Source organism: Myotis davidii, unplaced genomic scaffold (genome assembly GCF_000327345.1).
Source record: "Myotis davidii unplaced genomic scaffold, ASM32734v1 scaffold159, whole genome shotgun sequence".
Lineage (NCBI taxonomy): Eukaryota > Metazoa > Chordata > Mammalia > Chiroptera > Vespertilionidae > Myotis > Myotis davidii.
This window is the reverse complement of record NW_006291231.1, coordinates 883,886-900,021: the sequence shown is the minus strand read 5'-3', so window position 1 is coordinate 900,021 and position 16,136 is coordinate 883,886. Positions and strand designations below refer to the sequence as shown.

At 38.7% G+C, this 16,136-nt stretch overlaps 1 protein-coding gene across 1 annotated transcript in view; it reads right to left on the bottom strand.

The window, feature by feature from the left end:
• The window catches only part of FBN2 (fibrillin 2), a 248,313-nt gene that overhangs the window by 24,744 nt on the left and 207,433 nt on the right, over positions 1–16,136 (bottom strand). The window contains exons 46-55 of the mRNA XM_006764368.2: positions 15,180–15,296; positions 13,483–13,611; positions 12,941–13,060; positions 10,130–10,255; positions 9,342–9,494; positions 8,190–8,255; positions 7,770–7,895; positions 7,069–7,188; positions 6,013–6,135; positions 5,245–5,376 (exon numbers count right to left, since the gene is read on the bottom strand). Coding sequence (XP_006764431.1) covers positions 5,245–5,376; positions 6,013–6,135; positions 7,069–7,188; positions 7,770–7,895; positions 8,190–8,255; positions 9,342–9,494; positions 10,130–10,255; positions 12,941–13,060; positions 13,483–13,611; positions 15,180–15,296 — 1,212 coding nt within the window. The remainder of the gene's footprint in view (positions 1–5,244; positions 5,377–6,012; positions 6,136–7,068; positions 7,189–7,769; positions 7,896–8,189; positions 8,256–9,341; positions 9,495–10,129; positions 10,256–12,940; positions 13,061–13,482; positions 13,612–15,179; positions 15,297–16,136) is intronic.

Sequence of the window (16,136 nt, the reverse complement as noted above, 5' to 3'; positions counted from 1 at the left end):
CCGCCCAACCCCCCTGATCTCCCTGCGGCTCTGTGTGTGACAGAGGGCGGGGCCACAACCTCCCTATCCACCCTGCTCTGTTCCTTACAGGGGGGAGCTCCCCAAACCCCTGATTGCCCTGCCTTGAGTGTGACAGGGGGCAGTGCCCCACCCCCAATGGCCCTAGCCTGAGTGTGACTGAGGGTGGCATCGCAACCTCCCAATCTGCCCTGCTCTGTGCATGACAGGGGGCGGCGCCCCAACTCCCCGATCGGCCCTGCTCTGAGCCCGACCAGGGGCTGCACCTAGGGATTAGGCCTGCCCTCTGCCACCCGGGAGCAGGCCTAAGCCAGCAGGTCATTATCTCCTGAGGGGTCCCAGACTGCGAGAGGGCACAGGCCTGGCTGAGGGACCTCTCTCCCTGCCCCCCCCCAAGTGCACAGATTTTTGTGCACCGGGCCTCTAGTTATAAATAATTATAAATGAACATGAAAGTACAGGTATCTTTTTTAGATAATGGTTTTGTTCCATTGGATATATACCAAGAAGTGGAACTGCTAGATCATATGCTAGTTCTATTTTCAATTTTTTGAACACACATAGTGGTTGTACCAATTTACATTTCCACCAGCAGTGCCCAGTGTTCCCTTTTCTCCACATCCTTGTCAACACTAATCTTTTTTATAACAAGCATCCTAATAGGTGTGAGGTAATACCTCATTATGGAATGTGTTTTTTCCCCCATTTACTTCATGATTAGTGATGTTGAGCACCTTTTCATATACCTGTTCACCATTGCATGTTTTCTTTGGAAAAATGACTATTCAGGTCCTTTGCCTATTTAAAAAAAATCTAATTATCATTATTATTACTTGCTATTGAGTTGTATGAGTTCCTTGTATACTTTGGATATTAACCCCTTACCAGTTCTGTGATTTGCAAATATTCTCTTCCATTACATAGGTGGCCTTTCCACTTTGCTGATGGTTTAGTTTGATACAGTCCCACTTGTTTATTTTTGCTTTTGGTGTTGAAAGAAAATCATTGCCAAGACCAATGCCAAGGAGCATACCTGTATGCTTTATTCTAGCAGCTTTATGGTTTTAGTCTTACCTTCTAGTATATAATTCATTTTAAGTTGATTTTTGTGTATGGTGTCAGAGAGTGGTCCAGTTTCATTCTTTTGCATGTGGCTGTCCAGTTTTTCCAGCACTACTTATTGAAGAGACTATGTTTGCTTACAGTATATTCTTGGCTCCTCAGTTTGCTAATTCTCTCCAAAACCATATTATGCCAAATACCATAATATTTTGATTACTATATTATAATATAGTTTGAAATAAGGAAGTATCATGCCTCCAGCTTTGTTCTCCTTTCTCAAGATTATGTTGGCTATTTGGGATCTTTTGTGGTTCCCTACAAATTTCTTGAAAGAATGACCTATGGTTGCCATTTCCACTTCCTAATCTTGGGTCCTTTCTGTAAACCCTCCTGGTCTACCCCCAACATGGAAAGTACTACTGAAGAGATCACCAAGTCTAATTATTGCTTCTCTGTCTGTGTCTTATTCTATATCTCAGCAGCATCAGACACAAGTGACTACTCCCTATGTGTTTGAATAATCCATTCTTGTAACTCCCACACCTTCACACTGACCTAGAGAACTTCTTATCTTGCAGGCAACTTATTTTTAGTCTTCTTGATATGTTTTTTAACATATATTTTTATTGATTTCAGAGAGGAAGGGAGAAGGAGAGATAGACAGAAACATCAATGATTGGCTGCCTCCTGTACGCCCCCTACTGGAGATTGAGCCCACACCCTGGGCATGTGCCCTTGACTGGAATCAAACCTGGGATCCTTCAGTCCGCAGGTTGATGCTCTATCCACTGAGCCAAAAAGACCAGGGTGTCTTCCAAACATTTTTAATCACTCTAAATATTGTGGTGCCTAGAGGTCAGTCACTACTTCTTCCACTCTCTATATTCTTTCTCGGTGTTCTCATCCAATCTTATGATTCTTAAACAATACCTATTTGCCAGCAATCTATAAATATGGCCTACTTGGTGTTATCCCTGGAAAGCTAAACCATATCTTACACTTAACATGGTCAAAACAGAACTTTATACTTGTAATCACATTTGTTTCTTCCAGTCTTTCCCTTGTCAGTTAATAGTAGTTTCATCCAACCAATTATTCCAGTAAATGCCCTAGAACTCATCTTTTATACCTCTTCCTTCATCCACCATATCCAATCCATCCATCAGCTAGTTCTGTTGATTATCTCCAAAGTATATTCTGAATATGTCAATTTCACCACATTTCTATTCGTCTATGCTTTTATCTGAGCCTCCTTCAGCTCTCATCTGGATGATTAAAATAGCCACCTAAATGAATCCTGCTTCTGCTCTCACACCCTTACAATGCATCATCTACAAACCCATCAGAGGTCTTTTAAAATGTAAATTAGAGAATAATAACTAGCCCTTAATAAAAATGTAACTATTTTTCAAGGGCTGTTCTAAGGATTTTTTACATGCATTCCCTAATTTAACGCTCCCAATAATCTTTGGAGGTAAATGACCTCATCATTCCTATTTGTTTTTAGATGGGAAATTTGAGGCACATGGGGAGGAAAACTTGCTCTAGGTCATAGAGCTAGTAGGTATGAAACTAGAGTTCTCATCCTCACCATCCATCTTTAGGGCACACACTCTGAGTTACTCTGCCACATGCCCTTGCATAAAACCAGCTCTTTACCATGGCCTGCAATGCCCATGCCTACCTTTTCCTGCTCTTTGCTCTTGCTATTTCCTTATTTTTTCTAGTTCCCAGTTCAAATGTCACTCATCAGAGAAGGCTTCCTTAGAAGTGTATTCTAAAGTAGTTCCCATCCAGTCACTAATCTTACTTTCTTGAAAAGATTTACCACTCTATGAAGTTATCATGTTGATTATTTCTTTATTTGTTTGATGAATGCTCTTCCTGACTAGAACATAAACCACTTGAGAGTGGGGTTGGGGTGGAGAAGGGAAAACTTGTCCTTCCAGTTTATTATGATATCCCAAGAATCACAAACATAACAGATGTTTGGTAGATAATTGAATAAATGAGTGACTGTTCGCAACAGTGTTCCATGGAGCAGTGGGCTCTTCTGATATGCTGAATTAAATATTTTCTACAAGAATTTCTTCTACAAATACTCAAATATAGTTAAACATTTTTTCCTGTTTTATTGTTCAGTTTTCTCTTTTCTCCAGGGACTTCATTTATACGTATACTGACTTTGTTTTCTACCCCTGTTGTCTTCTTATTAATTACTACCATATTCACATTAGTGGCTATGTTGTCATACCTTTCTATTTTTTATTACTTCTAATGTGATGTTAATTTCTGTGGTAGCTTTATGTTTTTCCTAAGTTCTGTTAGACCATTATCTCTTGATATTGCTTTATCTTTTTTCAATCTCTTCTTTCTATTTGAATTTTGATATCTATTAGAGTTACCAAAACATTTAAAAAATCATCTTCTTTTGTTTTCTGAGGCATTTAGTCTAATTCTTGTTTGTTTTGTCTTCTTTCTCTACCCATTTCCCACTCCAGTATATATATATGCATTAGTTGTAGTTTTGTGTAATTATTCATCTCTGAACAATTTTCTCCAGTTCAGCTATTTGCTGAAAAATGGCGTAGGAGATCACCGGTGTTGAACTGGGCACAACCCATAGTTTCAATTCAAGGCTGTCGTATAAATAAACTCTCACCAAATCTGTGATGCTCTCTGTCCTAGGGACATGAACTCTCAAGCTTTCAGGTAACTTAGGAGGCCAGTGTGGCTCTGAGTAAAGTCTTAGTATGTCAACACGATTTCTCTTTCAGTTCTGCATCTTTTGACACTGCAGTACGGAACTGGGCTGCTACAGAAATATTCCATACCTCTCTCATTCACCTATGTCCTTTATCTTCTAATCGAAGATTGTCGGATGAACATTTTAAATTGGGGCAGTTACTTTTAGAGATATATGTATTCTGCCAAAGCCTAAAGAAAAATATGCTGCTGAACATCTGTGTTTTTGTTTGAAATTTTCTATTATTTCAAAAATATTTTTCAGCCTGTGGTTGTGACCATTTCTTCACTTAATCTAAAACAGTTCTCTTTCTTCCTTGTCGTAGTTCTAAAATTTTCACAGGATGGGAGTGAAGTAACACATTTTTATTCCATCACCTTTAAAATGAAGCCTTCTCATCAATTACATTTATATAATGTTAATGAATTCCCAAAAAGTATTTTGTTGGCATTTATTGAAGTATAATTCAGATGCTATATAATTTGTGTTTTAAGTGTGCAATTCAATGATTTTTAATAAATTAAGTGTGCAATCATTGCAAACTAGTTTTAAAACATTTCCGTCTCCCAAAGGGATCCCTAGTGTCCATTTGCATCCACTCTCTATTCCAGGAAATCATTAATAGATTCATTTGAAAACTTATTTTGTTTTTTACCAAAATAATAAATTATTAGTAATCTTCAAATGTTCCTCCAAAATACCCACATTTCTCTAAGTATTGGAGGTTAGGAGAAAGCAGCAGGTTCTTAATTAAAGGAGGGAGCCACCCATTTTCAAGGAGGAGGAAGACTGTAGTAAGTAGGCTTCAGCGCCCCAGGTGACAGCAATGCTGACAGAAGTGCTGAGATAGCATGCAGGGGCCATGGCCAGCTTACATGGCATGAGACTTTGGCTTGCATTGTAAAATCATAGCATTTTAAACCCTTGAAGTCATCTCAGAGAAACAGCCCTACCTCCTTGCTTTATAGGTAAATTAACTGAAGTTCAAATATGTTGAAAATATGGCCAAGGTTAGAGATATCCAGCCTGCAATAGGTTTCTGGAGATTATCTGCTTCTACTCTCCTTATTCATGGAATGATTAGAAAAGAGATAGAGACCATTAACTCATACTTTTATTTTGCTATACGAGCACAATTGCTGCAAGGAGTTTTTTACCCTTCTAAATTCAGTGTTTTAGATTTACAGGACACAGAATTATGAAAAACAAGAGGGCATATATTCTAGGATGGGCATAATTGCCACTGCATTATCCAGAACTTAATGCATTGGCTGGACCCTGAGATGGAGGAAGTCTAGCACAGCTTGAAACAGCTGGGAAAATAATTGCCTTGCCGTTGGGATGATTTTGGAATAGTGCCATAAATCTATCTTGGAGTAGAAATATTAAATAAGCGACATCATCCCTCATAGCCTTACCTATGCAGCCTTCTCCGTCAGGCCTCCGGGTCATTCCAGGCGGGCAGATGCACATGAAGGTGCCGATCAGATTCTTACACATCATGCCTCTGGATTCACAGTCATGTAGCCCTTCAGCACATTCATCCAGGTCTATAAAATAATTTTAATAAAAAAATATAAAATAGGAAGTTCTCAGAAACAGAGCATTGTTTAGCACTTTTAAAAAATATTTTTTATTGATTTCAGAGGAATGGAGAGAGAGTTAGAAACATCAATGATGAGAGAGAATTACCGATTGGCTGCCTTCTGAATGCTCCCCAATGGGGATCAAGCCTGCAAACCAGGCATGTGCCCTGACCGGGAATCAAACCATGAGCCATGCCAGTCAGGTTGTTTCGTACTTTTACGTCATACATTTGGTTTTTGGAGTCTGAAAATGTAATCATGTAGGAGCTCCATCTTTTTAAACTATTGGCTATATTCTAGATTTATAAGTTTCAACATTGGTCCTACCGGTAAGAAGTCCTAGAAAGGACAATCTTTTCTTTATGAAGAGCCCAAGAGTGTGACAATCGGTGAGCTCCTCAACCCATCTTATCTTTGACTTGACTGAACAGATCATCAAGTGTCTTGTTTACAGGTATGAAAACCTACCAGTAAAATGCTGTCATAAACATTTCTGTAAAGCTCTGAAAGAAGACTGCTGAGAACTATAAATCATTAAGATATAAGATGTTCCCAGTATCGCAAATAAAGGTCTAACCACTTCCTTGCCTGTGGCCTTACCTTTGCACATCTTCTGGTCTTCCCTGAGGGCGTATCCAATTGGACATGTGCATTCATAGGACCCGAAGGTGTTCATGCAGCGGAAAGCACACAGCAGAGGGTTCTGGGCACACTCATTGATATCTGATCAAAGAGACAGGCAGCCAGGGGCTCAGCTGAGCGCTCTGATTATTTGTTTAAATAAACACTGATGAATTTACTTGGCAGTTACACAGAAAGCAATAGGATAATCCAACTTCCACTTCTGGTATGGAGACAGTATCACTTACTTTCACTTGCCTAACAAGCTCATCCTCCCACAAATAACTATAAACTCTAAATGCACATGCATGCGCACGCACACACACAAACACACACAAAAACTATCTAAAATAGTTTTTTGGTGATAGTTGAAACTCAGCAAACAACCAGCAAGGAATAAGTTCCCAATTTACTGTTTTAAAAACTACAGCACCTGGCAGCTAAATCTTCAGTAGAAACTTTCTTGACTTCTGTAGGAGTCTTGGGGCAACCAAGATGGCTTAAGAGTGAAGGGGAACTCCAAAAGGAAAGGGCCAGAGACTTAACCAAGCGAATGCGCGCATGTGTGTGTGTGTGTGTGTGTGTGTGTGTGTGTGTGTGTGTGTGAATCAAAGGGGCTAGCCACTAAGGTTTAAAGAACAGAACTGAAATCTGAACCACTGTCTTCCACACGCCTGTCAGTCTGCTTTCATTTTCATCCAAGTTAACTGCCTGCTAAGAAAAAAGCATCCACATTCATAGAAGCAATATAACTGATTCCAGAAGATATCATTCACAATACCCAGGGTATAATCCAAAATTAACCAACACAAGGAAGAGCCAGGCAAATGGCTCAAGTGAACAGACAATCAATGGATGCCAACTCTGAGAGGACCCAGATGCTAGAATTACCAGGCAAGGGCATTAAAGCAGCTATTGTAACTATGCTCATTGAAGTAAATACATTTGTGATGAAATGATCACCACTTGAATATCAGGATACTATAAATAAAAACTGAGACATTAAAGAAGAAATGATAAGAAAGTATCACTTGCCTTCACAATTCATCATGGGCCCTGGCTCAAAGCCTTCATTGCAATTGCATTCAAAACTCCCAATAACATTGGTACATGTACCATTTCCACAAGGATTACCAATTGAACATTCATCAGTATCTGAAAAAGAGTAAGAAAATGCCATAAAATTTGGTGGAGTTTTAGTAATCAAAGCACACCCATGAATATATACCTGGCCCTCACACATTTCCAGGTTCTATGCAGGGCATTCTTGACTCTCATCTCCCACCTCAAACCCCTCCCTCGGCCTTGGCTGACCAGCCTTTGTAAAGTGCAGAGGACTGAGGACTCTGAAGGATCAAGTGTGCTCTGAGACCCCAGACAGCCATGCCTGCCCTGAAACTCAAACTCAAGAGAGGGATGTGGTCTTCTGCTGCAAGAGCAGGCGTGCAAAGTCATAAAGTAAAACGGATCTCTTTCCCAGTTAGTGGTTTTGGCAACTGTAAATCTCTAGACACATCAGATTTTGTATATTTTGGTTGAAGGCAGAGTTTGGGCAACTCTCTCCACTTTCACATAAACCAGGCCTACTGGAAAATGTAGGATAGGAATAGAAAGAGCAGTTACTAGCCATTTATCCTGGCTTTGCAAATCCCACCACCACCCAGGGTACCAGAGAGACCTTTTGCTGAATATGAGACATAAAATAGAACTTTAGGTAATGTGGATTCAACACTCACCCACACAGCGTACTCCAGTGTAATCCAGGTTGTAACCCATTGGGCATTCACAGCGAAAAGACCCATCTGTGTTGATACACTGACCATTTGAACAAATGCCCGGGCTCTCAAGACATTCATTGACATCTAAAATACAGAATCACCCAAGAATGTCCTCATATGGAAAGATATGCTGAAGCTGTGTACACCTATTCAAAATTTCTAAAACTTATAAACATTTCTATAAGAGAAATATATATTTCATATACCACAACATAGCTTACAAGTGTAATGCATGTGATATACAAAAAATACTGAATATGTATACTAAATACAATATGCTAGGTATTACACAGAAAAGTCAGCAGGATTTATAAAATAAAGAACAATAATATATTCATATAAAAGAAGGCTATAGGAGTGAAATGTATCCAACCACACCTTCTCGAGTATCATGAAGACTAGGAACAGTTCCATGGCCATAAGGACACAAATCCTGGAATGCAACTACAGAGAAAAAAATAAAAATTCTCCATCATTGAAGAGTCTCAACAACCAGAGAACTTAAAAGCTGATAAACAATCTATGTGCAATTAGACTTCTTTTTTTTATAAAGCTGTTTTTAATAAGAGCCTCTTATTTTATTTTTATTATTTATTTCAAAAGCAGCACTGAGCTTATTTATTTATTTTTATATTTTATTGATTTTTTACAGAAAGGAAGGGAGAGAGATAGAGAGTTAGAAACATCTATGAGAGAGGAACATCAATCAGCTGCCTCCTGCACATCTCCTACTGGGAATACTGGGGATCTGGTATATGCCCTTGACCGGAATCGAACCTAGGACCTTTCAGTCCGCAAGCCGATGCTCAATCCACTGAGCCAAACCAGTTTCGGCAAGCACTGAGCTTATTTAGAGATCTCCTGAGCTTTCCCAGCTCCCTCTGGGGTGCCACCTACTGAGGGCTTCTGGTTCTCTCTGCTCTCTGCGCACTGAGCAGCTAAAGAGCCCTCTCCCCTCATTACACGTAGATGCTACTTCTGACCAGGAGGCCAAGCCAGTCCTGAGCTTGCTGGGAATTAACCTACAATTCAGTTGTGCTAACAAGACCTGGAGGCTCTTGGTCTCTTCCAGCAAATGGCCATTGTGTTGACTCAGCTTCCTTTTAAGACCCTGAGAGCCCTAGTCTGTGATACAATGGGACTCCCACAGCAATTTGGAATATAATTTTCATTTTCTTCTCGCACCTTCCTAACTTTATTTATTTTTTATTTTTATTTTACTTTATTTATTTTTTTATATATTTTTTATTTATTCTAATTTTTTTGAAGGAAATTAATACTAACCTTGTGTGTGTGTGTGTGTGTGTGTGTGTGTGTGTGTGAAATAGCAGGGTAACTTCCTGTGCTTACACATGTTGAATACAGATGTTAAAAGAAGTCCCTCAGATTAGGTTGCTCAATGAACCATTCAAGTTTATGTGTGAGGGGGTAATTTCACCTTCAAAATATTCATAAATTATGTAGTCAAACCTACTCCTAACAAAAATTCCCAAAACAGTGCAAAGGGGTGTTTTAGGTTGTTGATCTCACCTTCATCATCTTTGGGACACAGCTCACAGGGGTCCCCCCAACCCTCTCCTGGCATCTTGCTACAGCAGCATTTTGCCTTTGTGGTGTTGAAAGCTTTGGGTACAGAACACTTTCCATTTTCAAAGTTTGTGAAGCAGAAGCTCTGGCGAGTATCTATTCAAGAAAGCAAAATCACAGACCTCCTTATTGGTCATTTAAAAAGATAGAATAATTTGTATAAAACTCTATTTCTGACAGAACATTTCTTATGGGTTGAACATATGCAGATCAGATCAGCAATTAAAAGACAGGTCTGGAAATCCTCAATGGCTGATTTCATTTGCCAATTTCAGTTGACTTGTTTATAAAATGTTATTTAATTATTTAAAATGATTAAAATATTTTTATAATGTGCCTTGGAAATTTGAGAAATTATGCTCAATATTAAAATGATTTCCAGATCTCTTTTCTACCATCACACTGTTGCCTAAAAAAACAATGTAGGTAACTTTCATGTAGTTAAATCACATAAAAAACAATTCATATATGAATGTACATACAAATCTATGTCAACACCATAACAGAAGAGTAAAACAAGAATTTTTCATGAAAAATTTAAAATATGAAGAAACAGAGCCAATAAATCAAAGTACCTTAAAATTTGTCCAGTGTAAATTCTTTTGAGACCTACAGTTTTAACTCAAAGATGATATAATTGCCATAGTGACAGAGATCAGTGTAATGGGTTACTGTCTAACCTTGAAGTTTCTAAGAGTGAATTATGACAGAGAAGTGATTTTAAAGCTTACCAAAGCATCTCCGTCCATTATCAGACAGCACAAAGCCAGGGGGGCAGATACACTGGAAGCCCCCAGGAGTATTGGTGCAGGAACCAAAAAGACAGATGTTGGGATCTTCGTCACATTCATTTATGTCTGCAGAATAGCAGAATTTATTGATTTAATCAAATCAGCACACTGCTCAATATTTCAAGATAAATAATTAGTTCATACTACAATAGTCCACTACCCATGGGCTATTTAACATAAAACAAGATATTATATGAATTTTATACTTATTATTTAAAAGTAAACTATTATTTCTTAGAAGTCAAAGATTTTATCCAATTTCAATCAACCATATGCCCTGATCTCAAGTTAATCTCTGGCTCCCTGCCCTTGGTCCTTAGGGGTGTATGTACATCCACCTGTCCACCTGTCCACCTGACATGATCAGTTCAATCAATATGAGCAGTGCAAGCTCAACTGGTTCCCTTCTCTGATGTTCCTCTAAGCAACCTAAGTTGGGATCCTGTAGTCACCTTTATTCTTCACTCTGACCTTTTAACCTCCATATACAAACAGCATGAGGTCTATCAATGCTACCTCCTTTGTACATTCAAACCCACAATCATTTACCACTGGGATTATCGTAAATCTCCTGACTGCAGTATCTCCCTCTTTTACCCTTTTCTCTTCACAATGCCTTTCTAGTTGAAAATCTGTGCCTATGGAATTAGGACTCAGACGTGTTTTGAGAATTTTATTGTTCCCACTTCACCCCAAAATGGTTCCTTAAAATAAATAAGGATTCCTTACCAGTGATGTTTAGCTTTTTTTCATTGGAGGTGCTTATGTAATGGGTTATTTTAACTGAATGAAGAAACATTACATAATTCCAGACATGAGAGAATGCAAGCTCCATGAGGACCTGACATGTCTGTCTGTCTGGAATACTAATGCCCTCTCAGCTTAGTCTAGCATACTGTCTGGCACATGCTATGTTCTTAATTTATATTAGCAGAATGTTCATGAGTGAATTATATTCCATTCTTTCTAAAAACAAACAAACAAAAAACCCTGTAATGCTTCACACTGCCTGTAGGACTAAGTTCCATCTTGTCAATACCCTTTACCACACTTGTGTTACCTGTGTCTTCAAATGAACCTCCTCTGTGCTGCCCCTTTCCTTGATTATAAATTCCTATCAATATTTAAGAGCCACCTCGAGTGTCACCAATCTTTTGTGGTGAGCTTCCTTGACATGCCACCTGTCACCACTATCATCATTATTCCCAGCCTCCTCCTCCGCTCGCACATCCTGGACATGCCTCCAGTATAGTGTCTCTCACACTGGATTATAACAATATCTTTATAAAACAGGTTTACCAACACAATATGAATTTCCTGTTAGGCAGTAAGTTACCTGAGGCAAGGCCTGTATTCCAGCACCTAAAAGGTGCCGTGGTCACTATAATACCCATTGTATGTATACACGTGTAAACATATGTTTCTGTGTGAGTGTGTGTGTATAGTCATGTTAAAAAGCATTTCATCTGGGAAAAGTTGATAGAGATTCTAGTCTGAAGAAAACAATCTTACAGTGAATTAAGTTAACTAAAAAACAACTTTTCAGAGATGCAAAATGGTGGCACGGCCAACAATGGATAAAGGAAATAAAATATTTCTGAAATGTAATGAAATGTAACTGAATCATAGATGTTTTTCACCAGGAGAAAAGGTAGCTGAATCTTTCTGACACAAAGCAGCACATCTATATCTATTCCCTCTTAACGGGTGATACACTGCTACTGTCACTTTTCCATAAAGGGGCGGAGCACAGGCACAATGAAGACTGAGATTAAATATGGATAAAGAAAATGAAAGGACTTTAAATATTTCAATTTTGCATTAAGGTGCTTCTATTATTATTTTTTTAAGTATTAAAACACTATACAATCTTACAGTGAACTATACAAATCAGATAGAAAAGGGAAAAGGTATAAAGACCAAATGGGAATGACTAGGGATACCCATTATATGTAATTATATGGGCTGAAAACTAATTAAGTTTGATGAAGTAAACTGTTCCCTTCAGTTCTGTTTGTATATGTCCTTTGAATGTGAAAAGTAGAGCTACATGGAATATTTTTAAAAAGTAGATAACTCAAAGGACAAAAACCACCTTATCAATCACACTAAGATTCTGGTGCTTCTGAATTTCAACAAGACTGTAAAAAATAATTTGTATAAAAGTGAAATCAAGTAACTGTAAAAAGTTCGGCCTGCATCACATCCACCAGGAAATTCTGGGACCCACTTCTGATGTGGTTACAATGTTCTTGTAAGCTGGAAGAGTTTCAACAGAAAAACATCTGTTATGACAAACGTATTAACGTTTTCTGTTCTGACATGAGGCCTTCCCAAGGAGAAAAATGTCTCAACAGCAATGTCAAGGTTTTCTGCTTCACATTTCTAGGACTCTGGACACCTTTAATAGATGTTTTAAAATTGGTTGCCAAAGATTACATTTTGTTTTTATAGACACTCTTTAAATTCAATAGGAAGTCTCTGTTGGCATTTGGAAAAAAAGATTAGAGTACACTGAAAATTCTTTTCCTAGTATAAGACTTATGTTAATGAAAAAGCCCATATCCTTAGACCCTGTATTCCTACCAATAAACCTTCAAATCATTTCTGATGATTCAATAAGACATGTAGGCAGCTGTATGTTTAAACTCTTTGGGTCAGCATGCTTGGACTGAGTAGACTTCCACAGAGTCTGTAGCAGGTCTTATTACACTGACCAGCTCAGGGCCTCAGCATAAATGTTAGCCTTACCGATGCAGTTCTCACTCTTCACTTCGTACCCCGGGGGACAGATGCATCGGAAGGATCCCTCCAAATTCTGACAAGTCCCGGGAGAACAGGAACCGGGGAGGGCTACACACTCATTAGTGTCTTGAAAGAGAAATGAGAAAAATTATTCAAATATGAGGTCACTGTTGTCAAGTGACATAAACATTAATGCAGCTTGGGCTCTCTGTTCCTCCAAGTCACTATGGACACATACGGCCGAGATTCTCTTTTGACATCTTGGGTATTACTCATTTGACAAGAGGCTAATTTCCTTGTTTTGTTTCCTTTGTCTACTTTTACTGAGACACGGATAGTTTCAAGTTCTATCCCAATAAAGATTGTGCACATGAGTCATTTCCAATTGTTGGCTTATTCCTTATAAGAAACATTTCCCATGATACCTTAGCTTGTTCATGTGATCAGATGAACAAATGGAAATGTGAATGAGTCCTTAAGTGGAGCTTGGGGGAGTCACATCATTATTTTACAAAACAACATAAAGACTTTATTATTTAGATACTTACCTATACAGTTCTTTCCATCTGGAGTTAGTTCATAACCTTCATTACATAAACACTTGAAGGAGCCAATTTCGTTAAAACACCGCCCATTTCTGCACACCTGACCAAAAAAGGAACTGCACTCATCTATGTCTGTAAGCAAACATGAGTTGGATTTTAGGAGAGAACTCTCACACGTATACTGAGTCACAAGTTGCAACTTAAAACCATATTTCTTGGAACACATTCACAAAAACCCTCCACTACAATTCCCCATCAACACAGGGAAATAGCTCAGATTGTAAGCATCACCTGCCTTATAAGGTCACATAGAGCCCTACTGTATTTCAACCACCAGGGCACATTTTTGATATTACTATAACTCAGGAATTTATAAGCAAATTTATAAGTTGAAGGTTTAAGGTAAAATGTTCCCTTCTTTCCAGTTGACAAAATTTCTTTTCCCAGAGGCAGAAGGATATATAAGTTTAACTTGACTGCGTAGCTTGAACGTGACCTCACCTGGAGATAAGCTGACTATATTCAAAGGACAAGTAATGGAGCATATTAAATATAGAAAAATCAATTATATGAAAAAGACTAGAATTGCTGATAGAATATAGAATCTGGAGGGGGGGATTGGTATTAGGTTTCCAGTTAAGCTTAGGTTTGACTGCATTTGAGTAATTCTCTGGGTTGCTTGAACATTGTGTTTTGACCAGAGCCATGTTCCTGTCTTTAGTTCTCCATGGTTGTGCAAAGTGTCTGAGAAATGATAGACAAGATGGCGATAGTTGAATAAAATGTCCAATTAGCTCAAAAGTTTTCCCAGTGCAGAATTTTGAGACAAAAAAGAAAGAAAATAAAACAGAGGAACATATGTTGGGTTAAATTGGGAGATAGGTTTGAGCAGGGATAGTCCCATAATGGTAGAAAGCCTGAGTTACTTTCACATACCTTAAAGGATCATGTGAATTAAGAGATGTTATGTTTAAAGTACCAGTATAGTGCCTGGCACATGATAAACAAGAAATACTGTCAATGCTGGCTGTCATTTCTCTTACTATCTCCTCCATCACATATAGGCACCTCCCTACTCACTAACAATTATTATTTTCATCAATATCTGTTAGGGGCAAAGGCTAAAATCATGTACCAGTAGACAGTTTTATTTTCCACTGAGAATCTAAAGTTGGTCCCAAAAAGATATCAGCACATGCTGTTTCTGTGGGAAAAAGCATCATCCCTGGCTTCAAAGCTGCTGGAAAATAGAATTTCAACACACAGCATGTTGTTAAGTTGGAGACTGTCAGTATTTGAGCATTAACCAAGAATGGAATATATTAAATACTAGTAATGGAATATATTAAATACTAGTAATAATGCTGAAACAATGACAGGTCTATCTTCAATGCTATTTAAGAGGTAAAAAATAACCCCAAACCACAGCACAGCCCCAATACATCTACTATCATCTGCATGGCCCTTTGCCCTGAATCGACTGGTTCATGAAGTACTCAGCACAGCAGATTGTTTTGTGATTATTTATGCCAATACTAAGGCTTGAGTTAACTAAAAATTAGTCAGCAGTATCACATAGCGTTTGGCACACATTTGTAATTTTAATGATAAAAATATTTATTCTCTGGTTTTACTTTTCATGTCATTATATAGTGTGTAAACAAAGCAGAAGAAATAACCAAGACGGACTGAGTACTTACCCAGGCAATCATTATTATGAGTGAGTTCAAACCCTGGATAGCAGAGGCAGTTATAGGATCCAACAGTGTTTTTACAGGTTCCATTTCCACATGGGTGTCGCTCACACTCATCCACATCTACAAAGAAACATTGGCTCAAAGTAATTCAGTGTTTAATTAGAAAAACATAGCCTATTAAACATTCACATGATCTTAAACTACTGATTTATTTAGATTGTCCTCATTCAGCATAAGGAACTCCTATTTATTTAAAGAAAATGAGTATGAGGTAGAGAAAACTCTGAATTACAAAATTACTAGAGGCCCAGTGCACAAGGTGGGAGGTCCCTCAACCCAGCCTGCATCCTCTCCCAGTTCGGGCCCCCTCGGGGGATGTCAGGCCTAAACCGGCAGTCGGACATCCCTCTCGCAATCCAGGATGCTGCATGCACCAGTGACCATACTTTTCATACAGGTGAAAGGCATCTTGCTGTTGTATGGGCAGCTACATTTTGTTGCCCTGATTATAAAAAGTAGTACATAACATGATCCTTCTGAGGCAGTAGTAGGCTGACCACAAAATGTGCAAGTCCATGTCATCGCTGCATCATCCTGTTTTTTCAGGGTTAGAGTAGTCTTGCCAGGCTTTAATTTTTAAATCTAAGAGACTGTTCCCAATATATAGGGCAGGGTCCCTAGGTCTGGCTGGCAATCAGGGCCATCTGTGGGGCGACCAGCGGGCAGGGCAATTGGGGGGCCCCTGCTGGCACCCGCCTTGGCTGGTGGCCTGGCGCTGTCCCCTGCTGCTGCAGCCAGTGCGTGTCCCAGCAGCCGGTCATTTCGCTGTTTGGTTGATTTGTATACTAGGGTTTTATTATATAGGATAAGAAAAAGGTGACATTTAATGACTGACAGGCAATGCAACACTCAGAATGAGGCTAAGCAAGCATCCCCTTAGTGGAGATGTTAACAATCAGT